The 22,573-nt window shown below is 38.3% G+C and overlaps 1 protein-coding gene across 6 annotated transcripts in view; it reads left to right on the plus strand.

Annotated features, from left to right (window-relative positions):
- LOC111868757 (protein diaphanous) overlaps positions 1–22,573 on the plus strand; it is a 79,830-nt gene that overhangs the window by 33,602 nt on the left and 23,655 nt on the right. For all 6 annotated transcript variants that reach the window (XM_033753163.1, XM_023859728.2, XM_023859721.2 and 3 more), the window contains 7 exons: positions 3,218–3,388; positions 5,090–5,194; positions 5,300–5,496; positions 11,022–11,331; positions 13,634–13,744; positions 14,838–15,073; positions 19,762–19,892. In XM_033753163.1, coding sequence (XP_033609054.1) covers positions 3,218–3,388; positions 5,090–5,194; positions 5,300–5,496; positions 11,022–11,331; positions 13,634–13,744; positions 14,838–15,073; positions 19,762–19,892 — 1,261 coding nt within the window. The remainder of the gene's footprint in view (positions 1–3,217; positions 3,389–5,089; positions 5,195–5,299; positions 5,497–11,021; positions 11,332–13,633; positions 13,745–14,837; positions 15,074–19,761; positions 19,893–22,573) is intronic.

The following is a 22,573-nucleotide window of genomic DNA, read 5'->3' on the forward strand; positions in this document are numbered from 1 at the left end:
CCTCTGATCTACTATTCTATTCCCCTGGGAGTCTTCGATGCCAACATTTTGAATCCCATGATTCTCTTTCCATCCTAGTTCTTTTGTCTTCATGTACATCAAATCATAACGGCCTGTTCTTTGAAATTCCATAATCTCATTACATATCTTCTCAAGATATTCCTTTTTGGCCCTGTCCGTGGCTCTTTTCAATTCATTCCTCAGTCTCCTGTATTTCCTCCTGCCTTCAACAGTAGTCATATTAGAAACATATCCTAACTGAATTTACAGGGTGTGATAAAAAAGTAATTAAGCTGATTATTCTGTGAAACGTATTTATTTTTTATCACTACCTGTTATTTTGGTGTGATCACTTTCCAAGCTATCATATTGACACTGTGCATCCATAGTGCCATTGTTATAGTGCCAAAAGCATAGCTGTGGAGCTGTGCAGTCTTTTAAGCACTGTTGTCTTCAGTAGATTTGAAATGATACCAGCTTTTCAAGTCTAAATCATTAGAATAGTTTCTGTATTTACATTAAATTATTATGTGTACTAAGCCTTGAACATTCACTTCACAGTCATATATTATCATTTGAGTCCCTTTTTCCATGTTAAAATTAGTTTTTGAAGTAGATGACAGGTTTAAGTTAGTTTTGAAATGTTTCCTTCCTTCCTTCCTTCCTTGAAATCTTCCATACCACACAAAATTCCCATCTCTTGCACATTGTTTCGATCTCCTTAGATGGTGTACTGTAGCATCTGTTAAATGTCATGCACTTACGCTTTTATAAAAAAAAAAGCTGATTTGACTCTGTGTTCTAAAGGGTGCATCAGCCCTTTTTTAAATACACCAACAAAACACAGTATCATGGAAACTCTCTTAGTGCAAAAGAAACTGAATACAAATATATTATTATGCAGTACTTCTGAATTTGCAGTTATATATTTATACTGTGTTGCAAGTCTGCCCTATTTCCACATACCAGACAAAATTCATTGTTTGCTTTATTTTACACTTCATATTTTTCCCCAACTATTGTCTCTTCACTCTGTGAACGTGTAATGAATACTATTAGACCCTTTTTATAGGGCTTTGTGCCTTTGTGACTCATAAATAGTTTGGCACTCTGATGGATTAGTGCACAGAGGAGTGTACTTTATTTTTATAGCTGAAAGCAAAACATGCCTGCTGCTGTACCAAAACACGTAATTACATCCAGGCATTTCCAGTCTGTGAACATGTGAAGAGTGGAATCCGGTTGCAGATTGTTTTTCTTCTTAGGGTTTTATGTGTTTACAATTGTCATAAGCGGTTTTAATTCTGAGATATATACTTAATTTCTATCTAAAATGTAAAAATTCCAACATTCTCTCAAAATAGTTACTTCATGAAACTGCTAGTAAAGTTGGATTATAAAATTCTCAGTCATGGCAGACCAGACAGGAAACAAGTTAATGCAGACACATTGTTGGACTTTACAGTTAAGTTTATTTCAGTCCAATATGACATATAATCCTTTCACCACTTCAGCAATTAGTTACCTAACATACACGAAAAACAAAACATTAACCCATATGAGCAAAGTGGAATATACAAACTAACGTGGCAAAGTTGCCAACAGGTATACATAGGCCAAACGGGAAGGAAACCATCAACACGATACAATGAACACATAAGAAATATAAGATTAAACAAAGATGAATCAGCTTTCACCCAACACATATTAAACAGACGTCACCAATACGGACCAATAACAACAATCATGGAAATCCTTGAAAATGCTAAAAAGGGTAACATAATGAGCATAAAAGAAGAATTCCAAATATATTACTATAACAAACACAATAAACTGATAGATGAACAGAAACAAATAAAAGAAACTAATAACCAATAAAACATGTTTGACCTTATAATTCAACACCAGAACACACCCACATCAAGGTCACAAACACAAGAAGTATAAACTACATGACACAGGCAATCTTCAAAACAGTACAAGTAACACAGGACACATATAAACTACACCAGTAATAACAAGGTAAGACTTATCTAAAAACTTTATTAATTTATACACCTAATTTTTTTCCCCCCTTGGCACTACAGCCCCAGTGGGCCTAGGCCTACCTCCACGAACTTCTCCGTTCACTTCGGTTTTTCTAGACTTACACATGCGGTTGGACTCCTTGGGCGAGTGATCAGCTCATTTCAAGGCCTCTACCTGTAGACAAACACAGAAAAACGCACACAAACATCCATGCCCTGAGTGGGATTCGAACCCACGATCCCGGCTTTCCGATTGAGTGAAGACAGTGCATGCCTTAGACCGCTCGGCTACCATGACCGGCTATACACCTAATACATATATGAATACTTATATAACATAATCAAAAATTAATAATTTATTTATAGAACACATCACCAAAAGGGATAGATGACAATTCCACTACCAAGGAGGATAAAACATGATCCATATTGGTTCATGAACAAATTTCTTAACTTAAAAATAAGATTTTACACACATTCATAACATAATTTTAACGTAAAGGTAAAACAAGTTGAATTTTATATACAGTGCAGTGGAAAATTACATTTTTAAACTATCCTTTATGAAAGTGATTGCACCTATGTCACTTCTAAGTAATATACTTCAAGAATGTTCTTATTATAGAAGTTTACATCAAACATCTATTTCAACAATGGAAAAATGAAGAACTACATATAGTGAGCATCATGAATGTTTTAAGTGTATATAGTCTTATAAAAACATTTACGTATTGGTGGGTACTTGATCGTAGTGGTATACCTCCGGTGATGATTCATTAAGAATCGAAAGTGCTGAAGTGCTGAAAGCATTATATGTCACATTGGACTGAAATAAACTTAATTGTAGACTTAATAGTGTGACGGACCAGAATGAAACAAATCAAATACATTGTTGGAGTTTAGTTTTAGGGGGTGTTTTGAAAATTCAAGTGAAATTATCACATAGGTTTAATGAATTTTTTTCATTTGCCAGATCATTCTTTTGTGCTTAGTTTTGTTAAAAATATAATTTCTGTTGGTTCCGAAATGGTGAAGACCCCAACTAGTTAAACCCCTGGTATGAATGTGCCCATAAATGATTTAACATTAATGATACATCATTGTTTTAAGTGTTGAATATATGCAATAAATGTACTTGCATACATATTTATTTTACTCACAGTGTTCTAAATCTTGTTGTATTGTTGCAGTTGGACACATGGTTTGGAACCAAAAAGAAAGAGAAGGGCCGGGGGAGTGGTGGCCAGCTCCCCCGGCCACACTCGGAGTCAGACTTCAATGAAGTGGCAGAACAGGAGTTCTTTGTAGAGCAACTTGATGCTGATGAAACATTTCTGAATGAAAAATTTGAGGAAATGCTGGTTTGTATTATGAATTATATAGCAATTATGGATATGTTTCAAGGCATATGTGGTGGTTCGCCCAAAACAAAAAAGACCGTTTCTCTTCACTAAAATAGAAAAATCATCATCGAGACTGGGAATTGAACATGCAGTCTCTTGCACTCTGTACTGTTATGTTGCCATTTTTAACACCAGGGTTTCCTTTGCATATCTCTGTCTTTGTCATGCCGTGTGTGTGTCAGATTTTATAAGTTTTGAGACCTTGTGTATGTTGTACACAAAAACTTCACCACCGTCACTCATGACATCAAAAAAGGAAATAGAACATACACCACTTACATGCAGAAAACTGCAACGCAACATGTGCACATAATTAAAACAGCGCAGATTCTCTGAATACCCCTCTGCTCCATGATATATCATCATAGACGATAAAATTTTTAATTCGATTTTAACTTTGTCTGGCACTTGTGTCTAACATTGGATTCTCAAGAACGTTATCTGTATTAGAAGCATTTTGATGAGGTTGGTAGTCACTGGGTATTGAAATTGATGACCTTTACTTTCATTTATCGTCTGGTGTAAGTTTTTTCACATTTTAAATAACTAGGCACTTGAGAGTGCCATAAGGCAGAGATTGCAATGGGGATGCAGAACATATCCCTTTGTGAGAGACAGAATCCTTGTAGGGTTGTTTGGGTCTGTCTGTCTGTCTGTCTGTGCTGAATGGATATATTATTTGAAGCCAGAAATCCAGCCCTAGGTAAATAGTACCTGTTGACTCTTCAGTTCTAATGAGTTCTGGTGATAGCATGTAATAATTGGTATTATTGCTTTTCTGGTTTTTGCTGTTGTCTAGTATTCCAAGCAGAATGCCGTGTTTTGCAAACCAGCCTCACATGATATCCAGTGATGAATACTTTCTGTTTCAAACAAACCCATTTAAGTGGGTATCTCCCCTCCTTTTCACCTGAGGTTGGACACGGATGCAGTTTCCAGAAGTTGTGCTCTGTAGAGAATACTGCATGATGGGCAGAGTCTAGAAGCACGGTAATACCAACTGATGATACTATCTTGGAGGTTTCCAAAACTTTACAGAAGTGTTTTTGATCAAATTTTGTGTACATGTACATATTATCATGTACATTCTCTGGCTCTTCATATACGCTGTACCATACACCTTGTGCAGTACATGTGAAGACTATTTATGATTCTGTATTTCAACATCCCGTTGCAATTGTTATTTATCGTGCGTCAATATTGCAACACTCTTCCATACACCGCTCAATTTTTAGTTTAACATTATACACCTTGACGCTATATGTCTCGGCCCCAAACGGCCATCTTCATGTGTCTTGATATGTTACAATTATTTTATTAAATTGTGTTAAAACTGCTACACTGTCTTAGTTCATGTTAAAATCACACACTGTACTCCTCTTTTTGAGGTAAAACCAGATAAAATCCCTCATAATTTCTATTATACCCACATTATTTTGGTGCAGTTTTAACACAATTTAATAAAATAATTGTAACGTATCAAGACACCTGAAGATGGCCGTTTGGGGCTGAAACATGTAGTGTCAGGGTGTATAATGTTAAACTAAAAATTGAGCGGTGAATGGAAGAGTGTTGCAATATTGATGGACGATAAATAATGGATGTTAAATGTGAAGACTACCTGATTGTATTATGACCATTTATTTCTGTCTTTTGTAGAATGACATGAACCTGTCAGAAGAAAAGAAAGAACCACTGAGACTTCAACCCACAATGAACAAGAAGATGATGCTTATCAACCATTATAAAGGTTCATCAGCACAGGTACTACTTACTATTATTTTAATATTATTAAGTATTTTAAATTAATTTAATTTTAAGCGTGCCATTGTAGTAAAATGAGTTATTGAACACTGTGTCTCATTACAGGATAACTGCAGTAAATTCTCAAAACCTGCAGACTACATCCAGTACTTGAGCACACCTGATCTCAGTGTCAACAAACTGTATGGTTGTGTAGAGTCATTAAGGATAGCACTTACCAACAATCCTCTCAGCTGGGTTCAAGAATTTGGCACAAAGGGCTTGAAACAGGTTCTGTCTATACTCAATGAATGCTATAGGAAGTAAGTATGCTATCAAATTGCAGATTTGGAAATTTGAAGAAGGGACAGTTTTGTTATATTTTTTCCCTCTTATTCCTCTGTGTTTTGAGGTGTGTGAGATTAAGTGTATTGAATTGATTTTAGTATTGACTTTCACTCATTCAGTCATACCTAACACAGAAATTAAATGTCTGAAGCGATGGTACTTATATTTTAATTTTTGAATTTTGGCATCATTTTGTGGTAGTCTAATTGTTACTGAATCAGGCAGTTGGGTCACTCCCTCTTTTTGGACCAAGTGAATATCCTAGAGATTATATTGTGACTGTTTTACACATTCCTTGACATATATATTCTGGAAGTGTGCAGAAAACAGTCAACTGATTGTGAAGATGTACATATGTACTTTACTTAATTTCTGTCATTTTATTGGATAGCCAAAAATGCAATTATTTACTCAAAGGTAAGATGTCTGATGCTTTATGTGTATGTGTCTGTGTTCTCCAGAAACTAAGAGCCATGTGGTTTCAGTACCCTATTGAAGTAACTGGATGAAACAGTTGTTTTATTTGCTTCCACTACTGCAACAAATCCTCAGGAGATGTATGATATAACAGTACAATTACATCAACAGCATATCATTGTTATACTCATTCAGAATATCAGAAGATCAATAAAATATGGTAATAATAAAATATTTAATCTCCCAAGAATAATTCTGTTAGGAGAATTCTTTCCTCTAGTCATAGGAGGCTTCTTTGTTTTGAGAACTTGGATATTACAGGAATGGTGAAATGTCCGTCATACAGGATGTTCAAGGAATGTTTTCATGCCCCATTAAATTAAAAGCGGTTAATAAGTAAACTTTAAATTCTGTATCCTGCTGTGCATAGTAATTACAAAATTAAAGAGTGTAAAATTTGCTTTAATAACAGTTGACACAACTTCAGTGATGACTTGTGTTTTTATTGAAAACCACCTCACAAGCTATCAAGTGGTACACTGACTAGAAATTTCATTACTGAGTTATCTTATTACTCTTTATAACCACCTTATTGAAATATGAATCCAGTTTTCACGCTGTATTCTGTACGCTGAAGCTTTGGTAATATATGTTGTAAATACTTCCCAAATAAAACAGTGTCATGAAAATCAAAGTTCATACTTTGGTTGATAATATAAAATAAAATGCACATATGTTATGAAGATAATTGTGAGTGTGACCTACTCTTCTTTCATTTTTAGTTTAATATGAATATATAATATGTTTTTGTTTGAGGAGTCATGTTAAAAATTCACGAATACTCATGTTGTTAAATGCATAAAATAAAGTAAAGTAACAGAGTTGAATAGTTGGTAAAGTTTTGTTGAGTTGCTGAATGTTTGACTCTGGAATAAAACCAACACTGCATAAATATGAGGGTTGGAACTTTAATAGTCGCAACTATTTATTTACAGCTGATACAAAATAGATGCATGTTTCGAAGTTTTATTGTCCTTCAGTGTAGTCCCCAGCATTGTGTACAACCCGTTGCCAGCGATGTGGAAGTCGTAGGATACCTTTAGCAGTGCCTGTTGTGTTGATAGTTCGAATGGAGTGGTCTACTGCCTGAAGAATCTCTGGAACAGTTCTGAAGTGATTCTTTCGTCTTAGGAATCAAGTCAAAGTCAGAAGGGCTGAAGTCCGGGGAGTATGGTGGATGATACAGCACTTCCCAGCCCCATCAATCAAACAAATCAGCCACAGCTTGCCCTGCATGCGGCTGAGCATTGTCCTACAATGTGATGGGTGGGTTCAGCAGAAAGTGTTGCAGGTTGTGTTCCAAGAATGAACAGTAATACTGCGCATTGACAGTCTGCTGTCGGGAAGCGGTATGCGTTAGGATAACACCATCACAGTCGTACACAAGAATCACCATAACTTTCACATTGCTGGGGTTCTGATGAACTTTTGATTTTAGTGGTCACCCGTAATGACGCCATTCGTTTGATTGGCGTTTCATTGGTGGCTCGTATGATTTGGCCCATGTCTCATCCAGCTCACAAATCGTATGGTGTCGATCACTCTCCAGTAACACGGAAACTTCTTCACTGACACTAGGACAACCTGGCCGAGGCATGTCTGCCACATTTTGGTGTCCCTCGTTGAAGGCTTTTACCCACCTTTCCACTGTTCTGTAAGGCAATGCAGATTCCCCGCAAGCCTCTTGAAGACCTTGATGACACTGTCATGCTGTACAGCCTCTGGCACATTCAGTCTTTATCCAACTCTGTTGTTCCTGTTTCAAAAACATCGTGACAACACTACATTAGACCGCCAGCTAACACGAGGCGCTGTTCTTCTCGTCACTGTGCATGTGCGTGATGTGGGAAGGGAGAGTCCATTTTCTTTGAGGTAAGGTAACGTTGCGCGTTAAGGGAGAGTCCATTTTCTTTGAGGTAAGGTAACGTTGCGCGTTACGTTACCGTGCGGAGGGGGGGGGGAGCGCTGACTCATCCGCCACGTCACTGTGGCCTGAGTTGCCACGTTGCTGCTGGGTAGGGAGGAGTTCTCCGCTGCGCAATATGTCACAGTATGTAACGTGTGGTATAAGTGACATTATTTGGTTCTTTTGCATGGTGTCTCTGCAACAGTGTTGCCACTATTAAAGTTCCAACCCTCGTACATCTCACATACCATTATGTGAAATTCATGTTTAACTCAAGATGACAGTACATCATACATCTCAACATACACGTTGTAAGATAACACTCTTACTTCAGCTCATCATAACTTTACCATGTAGTCAGCATTTTGATTGCACTCTATTTTATGTATTTTAAAAAAAAGTTTATTCGGGCATTTTTGGCAGTGTGACCACTCGGGTGAAAACATATTCTGTATCCATTGTTAACTAAAAATAATAAATAATTACAGGTCTCACACACACATATTCTCATAATATATGTGCATTTTGTTCTGCATTATCAGACAGTGTATGAGTTTAACTTTGTATCATATTATTTTTATGTAAGAAATATACCATATTTATAAATAAAAACTTCAGCATATATAATACACTTTGAACCTTGTGAAACTGGATCCATACTTCAGTAAGGTAGTTATAAAATATGACAATTCAGTAATAAAGTTTATAGTTAGTATACTGCCTGGTTATGTCCTGTGAGGTCAAAACAGTGGTTGTCAGTAAAAGCGCTTGTCATGATTAAAGGCATGTTGACAGTCATTGAAGTAAATTTAATATTTATTAATTTTACAGTAGGTAATAAATAAGCATGAAGGAGATGATGCTGAGTACCATATTAGTTTTTTCTTTGAAAGTTAGCATGTAAAAAAAGTAAACATAAGAAACAAAATAGGAAATAGATCCTACATGTGGTGTGTTTCTCAGATTTTTGCAATATCATGACATTTATGGCTATATAGGCGATTATGGCATACACATAAAGATTTTTTTTTTTTTTGGTAACCTGCTCTGGGGCCCACCCAGCCCGCTATCCAGTGCATACCAGGGACTCTTCCCTGGGGTAAAACAGCCAGAGTGCAAAGCTGACCACTCACCTCCAACTAGTGCTGAGGTCAGGAATATGTGGATCTGTACATCTGCTCCTTCATATGTCTTCATGGCATAGTGCGTAATTAGTTAAGCCCAAGAACAGCTTTACACATTTAATGCAGTGTGTTTCGTTTTAAAAGTGGCAGCTCTCCCTGCTTGTGGCAATGACAAATTTTTACTCAGAATTTTGTTAACTTTATTTTGCATCTTTATCTCTCAGATATGTAGTCATTAAGTTAAAACAATGCTTGAATTTTCTAAGGGGAGATTGATGAAGTTTATATGGAATCTAATGTGGTTTATATTGAAGGATCAGCCATTTGTGAAACTTTTAAGGGCTTTTATATTGTTGGAATAGTGACATTATTCTTCCTTTAAACAAGCCTCAGATTTGTGAAGATAGGAGGTTATGAATTATGTGTATGCTCTTTATGAAAGATATGTGTATTCCCTTCTTCCATGTCTAACTTATTGTTGGGATGTTTTGTTCACCAGTGGCCACTGCTGGTAAGTAACTGATGTTCAGCTGGTTCAGATAGCCCTCAGCATCTCTGCAGCACTTCCTCATGCAAATAACTAACATCATTTTAATTTTTTCAGTAGTACTGAAGGATGTGGTCAGATCATATTACTTCATAATTCATGTCTAGCAAAATATTGGATACATTTATTTATCATAGAAACTCATTTTTTGATGTTGGAAATATAAATAAGCCTGTGCGTTGAAAGTGATAACTAGAAACCTTGGGTAAAAGGGTTAAATTAAAATGTAGTGCTACATCTGGAAATTTACATACTAGGGAGTACGGGTAATATGTGCTCTGCCTATCATTGTTACTGTCTTAAATTCTGAAAGTGTCAGGTAGAAAGATAGCATCAGAATGGGTAATCAACTTATACTCGTAGGTTGCAAGGATGTGAGCTAGATTAAACTGACTTAGAAGAGGCTTTGATAGTGGTTTGGTCTTTTTTGTGATTAAGGTGATGAACCTTCAAGTTCTGTTAAAACTCTTTTCTGAAGCAGAGAATAACAACTGTCATCTGCTCCAGGGCAACCCTGACTCATGTAGTAAGATTTCATTAAAGTGGTTCAGATGGCCAGGTTGTGTAGCGTGAATGCTAATTTTTCATTTAATTGCTGGTACAGAGTATGATGGCCTTTACTTGCCACATTATACTCACTACAGCAGAAGATTTTCTATAAAAAGCACTGCACCCAGCACAAAGTATTGTAACCTGTGTAACATTAAAGTTACCTAAAAGGAAGAAGCAGGACATATGGAAAGGACTATGGCAGTTCTTTGAGGGCTGTGGAGAGGAAGTAATGTACGTGGGGAGTGACTGGTCAGAGCATTAGGAGAGGGAATGGGTGTTCTTGTTTGATACATTTGCTCATATACATAACCCACTAAGATTTTGATATTGTAGCACATAGAGAACTGTTACTAGGTTATGGTGCAGTAAACAACTTATTAGTGTAAAAGTGATTGCACACGCAATAGAGGAATATGTCACGTTTGTGGTGACATTATGCAACAGTAGGAGAGTTGCAAGAAGTGGTGTTGCCATGCAGGTGAAACCATGCTGCCCACACCAACAGAGGAACAGTGTTTTCTGTTAGGTCCACTTCGAGGCTGTATCACCCAACCAACCAAGTTGAGTTCATTTATTGGAATGGAGTCCAGTTGGATTGAGAGTTGACAGTCGACAATTTGCAACAGTCACTGACCGGTGAGAATGTGAACACGGGAGCTGAGAAAGCTACAGAATTGAAGCTATTACCAGGCAACAACCAGTGAAGATACAGCAGACTGAGCAGACTGTGTACATGCTGTAGTGAACTGCAGAAATGTGTTAATTTGCATTAGTGCTGTAGTTGTATTTACACTCTACAAATGTTCAAAAAATCAAATTACCAATCCAAACCCATTTATAGTCACTGTCTCGAGACAGTATTTTTAATTTTAATGTTTATGTTTTTTTGGGCAGCGATAATCGATATGATCGTATCCAGTCAGAATGTATTCGCTGCCTTAAAGCAATTATGAACAACACAGATGGGATAAAGATGATGTTTGACCATAAAGAAGCTCTAACAATCTTGGCTCGTTCACTGGATCCGTCAAAGCCCAATGTGATGCAGCAGGCCGTCCAAGTGTTGGCTGCAGTCTGTCTCATCCCACCAGTGGGACATGAGAGGGTGTTGGAAGCTATCACCATGACAGGAGAGATTAAAGGGCGTGAGAGGTTCCAGCAAGTGGTGCAGGGTCTCATGGTGAAGAGCCATCCATCTCTTATAGTAAGTAGCAATACCAGCTGGGAGCCTGTTTGTTGTCCATCAAATAAACCCCTTCATTTCATGTGATAAGCTTTTAAATGGGCATTCTGTTGGCCCTATATAGGAACCTGTATTCATCCAAAGAATACTGTCTTCAGGGATGCTGTATAGTCTGGTACATCATTATTATTATTTCAAAAGTTCCTCTGGAACATTGGGAACAATCTGCCAGACTACGCAGTGTCACTAGAAGACAGTGGTCTTCATAGTAATCACCATTAAAACCTCAGATGACAGTCTGTCACTCACTCTGGCTGTATTATATATACATATAGTGTTTTCTTATTCTGTGTTCTTGTGAAATACCTTTGTTTCTTTTATGCCTGAGAGGAGTGTATAATGTCATTTATCTTACAAATTTCTGCAATTAATAGCTAGTTTTTATCCTAATGTTACTTATTTTACTGGATTCATAAGGTTATGGTATATTCGTTGTGACCATCCACTTTCTAGCCCCCGTAAAATCTTTTGTGAACAATTTGATGATTTATCATGAAATTTGATCAGTAATATCAATATGGCAGCCATGTGAGTTCCTGTGATGGGACCAAAACAGGCTCCATTTTATTTAGTGTCCTGAAGTTTAGTATGGTAATTGAGCTTCAAGAAGCTTTTATAAGAACAGTTTTATGTGGAATGTAAAACATGAACATGGAAAGGGCATTGAAATCAACATTTAGCTTTTGGATTAGTGAAACTATTCAATAGTACGTAGGTCATACCAAAAGTCATGAGCAACTTTTTTTTGCATGCAACCTGGGAACAGCAGACGAAAGAGAGTAAGGTGGTAGGTGGAACCAGCAGTTATGTTAAGCTTGAGTGTCTTGTGACGTCAGTAGCTTGCATCACGTGACCAGTATCACTCCTAACAAAATGGCCGACAATGATATGTCGTTTCACCAGCATGCTGTCATTGAATTTCTTGTGAAAGAGGAAATCCCTGCTGCAGAAATTCACCAGAGACTTCAGTGTGCTTATGGAAGTGTGTGCATGGGCGTGAGCAGTGTTTGAAGATGGGTAAAACATTTTAAAGATGGGAACACCAGCATCAAAGATGAGCCTCGGAGCAGTTGTCCTCAAACAGCCTCAACTGAACGCAACAAGGAAAGAGTGGATGACATCATTCAAGATGACAGGCATGTGGATGTGGACACAATAGCCTGAAAACTTGGAATAGGGCACAGTGGAGTACAGGAGATGATTGAAAGCTTGGGCTATAGGAATGTTTGTGCTCGTTGGGTCCTGCAGTTATTGACCGAAGACCACAAAGGTCAGAGAAAAGTCATCACCTCAGAACTGTAGCAGAGATATCGACACAAAGGCAATGATTTTTTGCTCTGTATTGTGACAGGTGATGAAAGCTGGTTCACCATTTCGAGCCTGAAATGAAACGGCAGAGTATGAAATGGCACCATTTGCATTCTCCATCAAAAAAGAAGGCAAAGACAGTGCCATCAGCTGCAAAGGTGATGGGCACAGTCTTCTCGGATGCAGAGGGGTTTATTTTGGCCAAATTCCTGGAACCTGGGCAAACCATCAATGCTGCTCGCTATGTCCAGACGCTGCACAAGCTCCGTCGTGCATTGCGCAATAAACGTCTGGGACGAAACATCATCCTGCATGACAACGCTCACCCCCACGCCTCTCGCCTCACATTGGAAGCAATTGCAAAGATGGGGTGGGAAGTTCTTCCACACCCCTCCTATAGCCCTGATCTGGCACCCTCCAACTACCATCTTTTCAGATTTGTGAAGGATCAGCTGCGTGGACAACGTTTTGGGACAAGGGAGGCAATTCAGAAAGCAGTGTGTCAGTGTCTTCGGATGGCTGGAACAGAATTTTAGAGAAGGGGAATTTTCAAACTCCCAGAATGCTTGGAGAAATGTGTACAAAGAAGTGGTGATTATGTGGAAAAATAAAGACAGGTCTGTAGATTGAGGTGGTGTATTTGGTTTGTCAATAATAAAGCATGTTACTTTACAAAAAACTGTTGCTCATGACTTTCAGTAGGACCCTCGTAATTCTTAATGGAAAGGGTAAGGGTAAAGAGTAAATTTATCCCTGCCATGAAGGGATTTAATAGTGTATCCACACCAGTCATCTTAGAACTCCATCTCATTTCTCGTTCCTTGTTTTGTTAACCACTTGCTGGAGGTTACTCTTTGAATAACCCTCATATTAAACCTAGATTGTACAGTTACTGCAACACTTAATTGGAAGCAAATGGTTCTGTGATAGTGTTACAGTATACTGTTGTTTGCAGGTGGGATGTCTCCAGCTCATCAATGCAATAGTCGCTACTCCAGATGACATGGAGTTCCGACTTCATCTCAGGAATGAGATTATGAGAGCAGGACTGATTGATGTATTAGAGGTAAGTTCTGTAGAGCAGAATGGATACTATTTGTTCATGTGGTGCAATTTCAGTTGGCTGTTTCCAGCCATACCACCCTCTCTCTATAGGTAGAATGTTTCAGCTATATTGGTGTCAACTGACTTGCTTAATGCATGTTTTTAAGCAAGTTACAAAAATAATCGGGAGATACCAGGACAGGCTTGTTAAAGGTACTGAAATGATCACAGTATCATTTGGTTGACATTTAGCTGTGGGGGAAAATATGAAATTAAAGTATTCAGCAGATAACAGCACTTGCTTGGTAAAAGTTTGCTGTGTGTACTGAAATGATTGCTGTGGCATTTGGTCAAAACCTGGGGAGGGGAGTTATCATGTATTGTCATCTGACCATGAAGGAACATTTGTAATGTCTATAACATCAGCAGATGTTTGGAAAGGGTTGATGTCCAGTTCACGAACTTATTTGTTGAATTGTAATGGGACCATGTTTTCTATGTTCTTCATTGCATACCATGCGGAAAATTATGAAATTAAATGCACAGATTCAGCAGTGACCTGTCTTCATATTCTGTCTGATTATGAATGAGAACTTGCTCATAAATGGACCTTTAACCCTATATGCTATAACACAGCTTTCACCTATATTGAAGGGATATTTTCTGTGCATTATTTGCAACCTCTGCTTTATAGTACTTTGGATGTATGTAATATTTTTTGCTGAGGCCTTGTGTGACATGTTTATTTTTATGGTGAATTGTTAGCTACCTTCCCAAGTCCCAAATTGGAGAACCATCTTTGTTGACAGCCTGTTAGTACTTATTCAGTATATTCACAACCACAACCCCTCTTTCTTTAACACGGCTATGCACCATAGCAAGGTAACAAGACCAATTTTTTAGCTAATACAAGACTAGTGGTAGGTTCTTGTGAGCACAGCAATGAACCTGTGGCTTTCATAAAAGGCAAGGAATTTCTTTAACTGAGTAACTCTGTTTCTAAAGAAGGACTGTTCTATATGGAATTGGTTTATATATCAACATGAATAGAACTAAAATGAAACAGTTTTAGTTCAATTAAGGTAATTTGATGAGACAAGTCTTTTTCTTCTTAGGGTCTGGAGAATGATGCCAGTGGGGATCTGTTAGTCCAGGTGAAGATTTTCAATGATCACAAAGAGGAAGACTACTATGAATTTGTACAAAGGTTTGACAACGTTCGTCTCGAATTGGATGACATCAACGATTGTTTTGAAGTTATCAAGAACCTAGTTATGGACTCTAGTGCTGAGCCATATCTCTTGTCTATACTGCAGCATCTTCTGTTCATACGAGATGATGCCCTAATAAGGTGAAGAAAGCTACAAGTAATTTAGCTAGAAAGAAAGAGACTTCTTACAATTATGTATTGGGAGCTTTGCAGTACAGTAAACCATCCTCATTCGCTACTTCTTCATTTGTAAGTTTGCTGTCATAATACGGTAGCTCGGTACACAGCCCCGCAGTTGCACACTGCTCCCTTATTTCAGTCTCAGCAATTAAGACCTTATTATCATGGATTTTTCAGCCCAAACCATGTCTCAGCCAGCCCCAACCCTCTTTAGTCACCCTCTTTGGAGGATTCAGATTGACTTCACCATCACCATATTATTATTATTATTATTATTATTATTATTATTGTTGTTGTTGTTGTTGTTGTTGTTATCCACTCTAGAAAACTGAAATTAATGGCCATGGGGATTTGTTGCACTGACCGTGTGACACCCTCTATCTGCTATAGTTTGCACTAACTTCACTGACAAGTGGCGGTCGCTTGGTTGGTATAAAGCGAACTAAAACCACTGAGTTTGTTTTGTTGTTGTTTTTGTTGTTATTATTATTGTTGTTGTTGTTGTTGTAATTATTATTATTATTATTATTATTATTATTGTTATTGTTATTATTATTATTATTATTATTATTATTATTATTATTATTATTATTATTGCTCGAGCGCTGGGAGTGAGCGGATGTGTTGTACTGCATGCTCCGGATCCTGAGACAGCTGTATATCTTAGGACCAGTGGAAGAAAATGGAATATGGAGGAAGAGGTATAACCATGAGCTATATGTACTATATAATGAACGAAACATTATAAAGGTGAAAAGGCTTGAATGGGCTGGACACATACTCGTAATACATGCCAGTGAGAATAGAACGATTAAGAAAATACTTAATACTAAACCAGAAGGAAATAGGAAAGTGGGAAGACCAAGATTGAGATGGGAAGAATGTGTATGGCAGGACATAAGAATTTTGGGTGTAAAGAACTGGACGGATGTAGCATCGAATGGAGAAGAATGGCAAGCAATCCTGAGGAAGGCCAGGGCTCACAAAGGGCTGTCGTGCCAGTGATGATGATGATGAATCTTAGGGACTTCTCATTGTTCGGTGTTTGTCCCTCTAATAAAAACTGCCCTTCTGCTCAATGCGCCTATGCTGCCAATGCAGTGGGTAAAGATCTCGACATATTTGCAATTAGAACAGTTTCTGTCAATGACAATGAAACTAAAATTGTTAATACTATTTGTTAATGATACTCTTAATATTACGTGTGTGTATGTACATATATTGGTCTTATTTTATTGTTAACATTATTTCTTGTCAATGTTAACTTTAATTTTTCTTGGAATTATTATTAATCTATTGTCATTATGTAGACTCTCAAATTTTGTATTTGTTTTTTTAATTATTTTCATGTAATTCTATGTACTCATGCTAACCCTGTAATTGGCCTCTGTGCTGTTAAGTTGCATGTAAATAAACGTGAATTGAATTGAATTAGGATGTTGAGCTGCCACACGAATAAATAAGAATTAATTGGGTTATTATTATTACTAACTTCTGTGTGTGTATGTATGTGTATTGTCCTTTCTCACCACATAATGGAATAACCATTTGAAATGCATTTATTTTATTTTTCTCACCTGTTAATGCTAACTTTATTTTTTTTAATTATTATTAATTTATTGCAATTATATAGACTGTCTTATTTGTATTTTGTTTTTTAGTAATTTCTGTATTTCTATATACGCGTGCCAACTTTGTTATTCGTCTCTGTGCTGTTATGTTTGCACGTAAATAAACACAAACTGAATTTACCTATGGTATTGTGACATGCATAAAAGCTGAAATACTGGAATCAGGGAAGCATCACGGAGTTGTCCATTGATATGCAGTACCTTGTTAAAACACATTTCCATCACAGTAATTATGCACATGACTGTAGAGGACTGTTGGGGCTGGTGTTTTGTAATTGGTATGTGACAAGGCCATAGAAGAGAGCCAGTGGGAGTTGTGAGACAGATAAATATGGTTATCAGTTCTTTGAGACCTGGAACCAAGAATGACTGTGCTGGTGAGGCCCAGCAGCATTTTACCTGACCAACCAGTGCTGGAGTAGTCTCATCACTCAGTCAGAACCATGAGACAGGCAAATATGGTCATAAGTTCTGTGGAACCTGGAACCAAGAATAACTGGTGGTGACGGCCAGCAGCAATTATCTGACTGACTGACTGACTGACCAGCTGGCCTTACAGTGTCATGGAGTGAGTATCATGACTTTGTTGGAGTTGTAAGACAGAAAAAAAATATGGTCATCAGTCCTGGGGAGCTCAGAAGTAAAAATTACTGTGTCGGTGAAGGCCAGCAGCAGTTTACCCAAAGCTTTAAAGCATTGGAAACATCGGAGAGAGACCCTGCTGTTTAGTACCTGAAGATACATCAGACCAGAAAGACATGGAATATGCTTTAGTAATGGGCATATTGTGAAGAATAATAAAAGTGCTGGAATAATTTAAGAGTCCAATAAATTTATTTATCAATCCAAACTGTGTGTCTGGTCACCAACTCAAGACAACTGGCATCAGAAGTGCTGGATTGGATTGTTGCAGATTATGGATTCATGAGAAATAGACCCTGCACCACATCTGATTTTGGACCTGGAAGGCCATGAAGGGTGGACAATATGAAATGAGGGCAAAACTTCAGGGCTGGCCAAGTAAAGATGAAGACCATGATAAGCACCAATTGATATGCCCAGACTGAATTCAGAGAAACCATCGGCAAACAGGTGGCGGACCTTGATGCTGAAATTCAAGGTTAAGAGACAGAAATGGATGTAGAAGTGATGAGGGTGTCTGTCATTGATTAGTGGACTCAGAGCCTCCATGAAGAACTTGGCATGAGGATTCAAGTAACATGGATCAGCATACAAGCAGCAAAGATGCTGTTAGAAGCTACATGGTGGGAATTCAAAATGCAGGTGGCAGAAGTTGAAGTATGAGCATGGTGTGGAGGTTGTGGGAGCACATTATCCAGAGCAGAGAAGGCCCTTTTTCATCACCAGTTTGAGGTTATAGCTGATCACAAGAACTGGGAGAAAGCCACACACCTACTGATTGCCCTGCAAGGACAGGGTGTTGACATCCTGCATTAGTGTTCCTACAGAGACATCATTGAGGTGCTTGAAAGCTGCTATGAGGGCCACCATCTGGCCAGGGCTTGCCATCCCTAGCTGAAAGCTAGGACCCAGCTGATGAGTTTCTGCAGGAGTTTACTGCCACCATCAGGCAGTTGGTCCATTGTGCCCTTTATGGGCTTCACGAATACTTCATCCAGAGGGGATAAGTTGCTGAGAAGTGAAGATTCCCATCACAGATGGTGACATGATATTGGACAAGGCCTAGTCAGACCCTAAGGCTAGAGGCTTCAAAGGAGACAGCTGTGCCATGAGTAAGGCAGTGCATAATAAGCACGGCAGCACCCTTGGAATCACATTTGCCAGGGACAAAGAGCAGCATGACTGGGTAACCTATATTTGTATGAGTTTACAGGAATATAACCTGTATGAATGAGGAGGTTTTACTGTACTTGTCAACTGACTCCTATTATGCTAGTCCTCTGAGCATTAGGTTAACCTCATCACAAAGGTCTGTTCTCATCTGGTCCTATCTAGAGGCAGTTCAGTCTGTCACATCCTCCAATCTTGGAGTGTTTCTGACAGGGGCATGTAGTGTACACAAGAAAAACAAAAATGCAAGCAAAATTGTGGTTTGAAAAAGTCATTGGAAGATATCACTTGGAAAATGTGGATGTAGATGGGAGAATAATATGAGAATTCATTTTAAGGAAATGGAATGACACCTGAACTGACTGTGGATATAATCTGTAGCGATATTTTTTGGATAATGCCAGTAAACCTTGTTCACATTGTATACTTGGAAACTTCCCAGTTATTCATTAATTTTCAGCAGTGTTTTGAAAACCCTGTACTGGCAGTTCTGGAACATTTTGTGTTTGGTACTGCCTAAAACAGACAGTTGTCTGCACCTTACAGGGAAAAAGTAATTTGGAAAATCCACAGCTTGATTTATTAATGCTGTCACAGTGTAAGTATGGCTGCCTCTGTGTTCTAGTGGTCAGAGTTCCTGGCTACAGATCCAGAGGTCCGGGTTCGATTCCCAGCGCTACCAGATTTTCTGAAAAGTAATGGGTCTGGACCAGGGTCCACTCACCCTCATGAGGATAATTGAGCAGTTTCAAGGAAATAGGAGCTCTGGTCTAGAAAACCGAAATTAATGGCTGTGTGGATTCTTTGCCCTGACCATGCAGCACCCTCTATCCGCTAAAGTTGGCACTAACTTCGCCGACAAGTGGTGGTTGCTCTGTTGGTATAGTTCACTTGCGTGCTAAAACCACAGAGTTTGTTGTTTGTCACTATATAAGTAAACAGTGATCACTTTTATATGTCACTTTTAGAAGCTTATTCTGAGTTTGATTCAAATTAAAAATAACACCACATAACTTTTTCATTAGGAGTGCTGAAAAATGAGGACTTGTTGTACTCTGAACAAGCTGCTTTGGTACCCCTAGAGGTAGCAGTACCACAGTATGAGGAACGTTTCTATATGACATGGAGTCAGTGCATTACCATATTGAGATCTCCTTCCTTTCAACTTAGTATTGTGTGTTAAGCATATTTTTATTTCAATTTCAGGCCAGCATATTATAAGTTGATAGAAGAGTGTGTATCTCAGATAGTGCTGCACAGAAGTGGTTGTGATCCAGACTTCAGGGCAAAACGTAGATTTCAGATTGATGTGCAGCCACTCATAGACACTCTTGTTGGTAAGTGTTGGGTATGTTTACCAGACACAAAGTTTTGTTTGGCTAATAGTTCACCGAAAACCGGGAATAAACCATGTGTTACAAGTTTATAATTTCATGTTTATTCATCGTTGTCAACCATTTCCATACGGCTTTCACCTTCTCGGGGTTGGTGGTTATCTCCTGAAGTGAAATAGCATGCCCCAGGTTCTGCACTTCCTTCTGAAAGCATTGGCATTGAGCTTTAGGCAGGCTTCCCAGAACCATTGGAACATCTTCTGCAGGTTTAATTCGATCAGTCCAGTTCCACTTCTGACACCAGTTGTCATGTGATAAAGTGACTGTAGGCAGGGTTTGCATTGGTAATTAGATTTATTGCACACTTATACAACTCATTACTACACTTCACAAATAACTCTTGCACACAGACTAGTGTTCTTAGTGTGTTACAGTTTCCACTAGCTGTTTACTGGTTCCAGTGGCGGATGTTCCCCTTACTCTGGGCTCCCAAACTACCCCTGTCCCTCAGCTACCAGCATCTAGCAGTAGCTCACAAAAACTGAACTGCAGCAGCCCTTTAACTGATTGCTCAACCAACTCACTTCACTCCACTGTACTCAACTCCATTACCTCAATTGAACTCAGTGGGTCAAGTCATATAGCATCAGAGTGGACCCACAGAGAATGCTGCTTGCAGCCCCTCTTCTACTGTTGCTTAATGTCATCACAGATGTGACTCATTACTCTGTTGCATGTGTACAGGCCATTACCTCACAATGGGTCTGTACACCACAGTATCATTTGATGCTAAATTATTGCTGTCGATACAGTGCCCATAAATAATCTTTGGTCCATCCCTTCTTATATTTGAGAGTTGTTCAGTAGCTTTGTATGTGTACTTGTGGAACAAAGTCAGTTTTTGTTTGAACTTACCTGAAGTTTTCATATGAAGTCAGTTCTGTTTTCCTAGGATATTTCTGTTTGTTGTGCAAATAAGTGTAATGTTTCATGGATCTGTGTGTTTGACATGAATCACAATTTTGAGGAGTAAAATTCAGGGAAAGAATGAAGTGAATAAATTGATAAAACTTCAATAAATGGTCTAATGTTGTTATAATACTGTCAAACAGTGAAAGAGAAATGCTGTAAAGTGACTTCCATGTTCCCAACATCAGTACTTATAAGTTGCTAGAATTGGTGGTAATGTGCAGAATGAGAAAACAAGAATTACCTCACATATTTCCAGTTTAAGTTCTCACAGTAAACAGTTTCACTTTCTTACTTGTTGCATGTACATAATGTAAATTTGTACAAATATGTGTACTCCTTGTGACTGTGTTGGACACCTTTACAGTAAACATTAATTGGAGAATTAGCTTCATTTATTATGAAGGTATCAAGAATAGATATACATGTATACTACCCTAATATTGTTTGTAAGAGTGTTGACCACCGAAATATGAAGTCTGTAAAATAGCTTCAGATTAAATGACACCAGTAGTTAAAAGGTGTCATCACGTAATGTATCTTGAGAAGACATCTTACTTGCTTACTTACTTACTCATGGAGCTGAGCCCTTCTGGGGGAGCCACCAATTCTGCAGCTACTCAAGAATTTCCCAGCATTTTATCACACCCAAAGGTTCATTACCATGTTCACAAGAGCCCTCCATTGGTCCCTATCCTGAGCCAGATCACTCCAATCAATACAATCCCATCCTGTCTCTCCAAGATCCATTTTAATATTGTCCACCCACCTTGGTCTTCCCAGTTGCCTCTTTCCTTATGGCTTTCCCACCGATATCCTATACGCATTCCTTGTCTCCCCCATTCATGCTACATGCCCTGTCCACCTCATCCTCCTTGACTTGATCATTCTAATTATACTTGGAGAAGAGTACAAGTTATGAAGCTCCTCATTATGCAGTTTTTTTCCAACCTCCTGTCACGTCATCTCTCTTCGGTCCAAATATTCTTGAGAAGACATCTACACAAGAGAAAGATTATTATTTGGAATTAATTGATCTAATTTTAGTAGTGGGCAGTACCTCTACATTTCCTGGAAACATAGTGAAATGTATGACACTGAATGCTGTCTTGAATAATTAATAAGCATAGTTTGTAGTGTGTTCGACATTTTCACGTGATAGATTCCTAGTATGAGGTGTATGGGAAAGTTACTGGTCTAGGTAAAAAAAAATGCTGGCTTATGTTACTCAATTTTGCTGTCGTCTCCTTCATAGTAGTCTCCTTGGGAATGTATACAACCCCACCATCGTTTTTTCACACTTCAAAAGCACCATGGAAGTCATTTTCCTTAATGTTGTCAAGTATCGCTTGAGATTTCCCTTGGATGTCAGACACTGTTTCAGAATGTCCCTTCAGTTTCATTTCCAATTTGTGAAACAAAGCAAAATCACAGGGGCTAAGTACAGTGAATAGGGAGGATGGGGAATGATAACCATGTTGTCATGATAAAGGAGCCAGTTGTGGTTGTGCCAAAGTTCTGGTCTTTTTCATCATACATTTTTTCTCAAGTGTCTCAAGACATCACAGTAATAATCTGAGTTGACTGTAGTGTTAGGAGGAACAAATTCACAGTGAACAATCCCCTTCATGTCAAAAAGGAAAACAGTGAGCATGCTCTTTGTTGAACTCTAGACCTGCTGCACCTTTTTTCCCCTTGGTAATTCTGGGCTCTTC

This window comes from Cryptotermes secundus, unplaced genomic scaffold, assembly GCF_002891405.2.
Source record: "Cryptotermes secundus unplaced genomic scaffold, Csec_1.0 scaffold280, whole genome shotgun sequence".
Lineage (NCBI taxonomy): Eukaryota > Metazoa > Arthropoda > Insecta > Blattodea > Kalotermitidae > Cryptotermes > Cryptotermes secundus.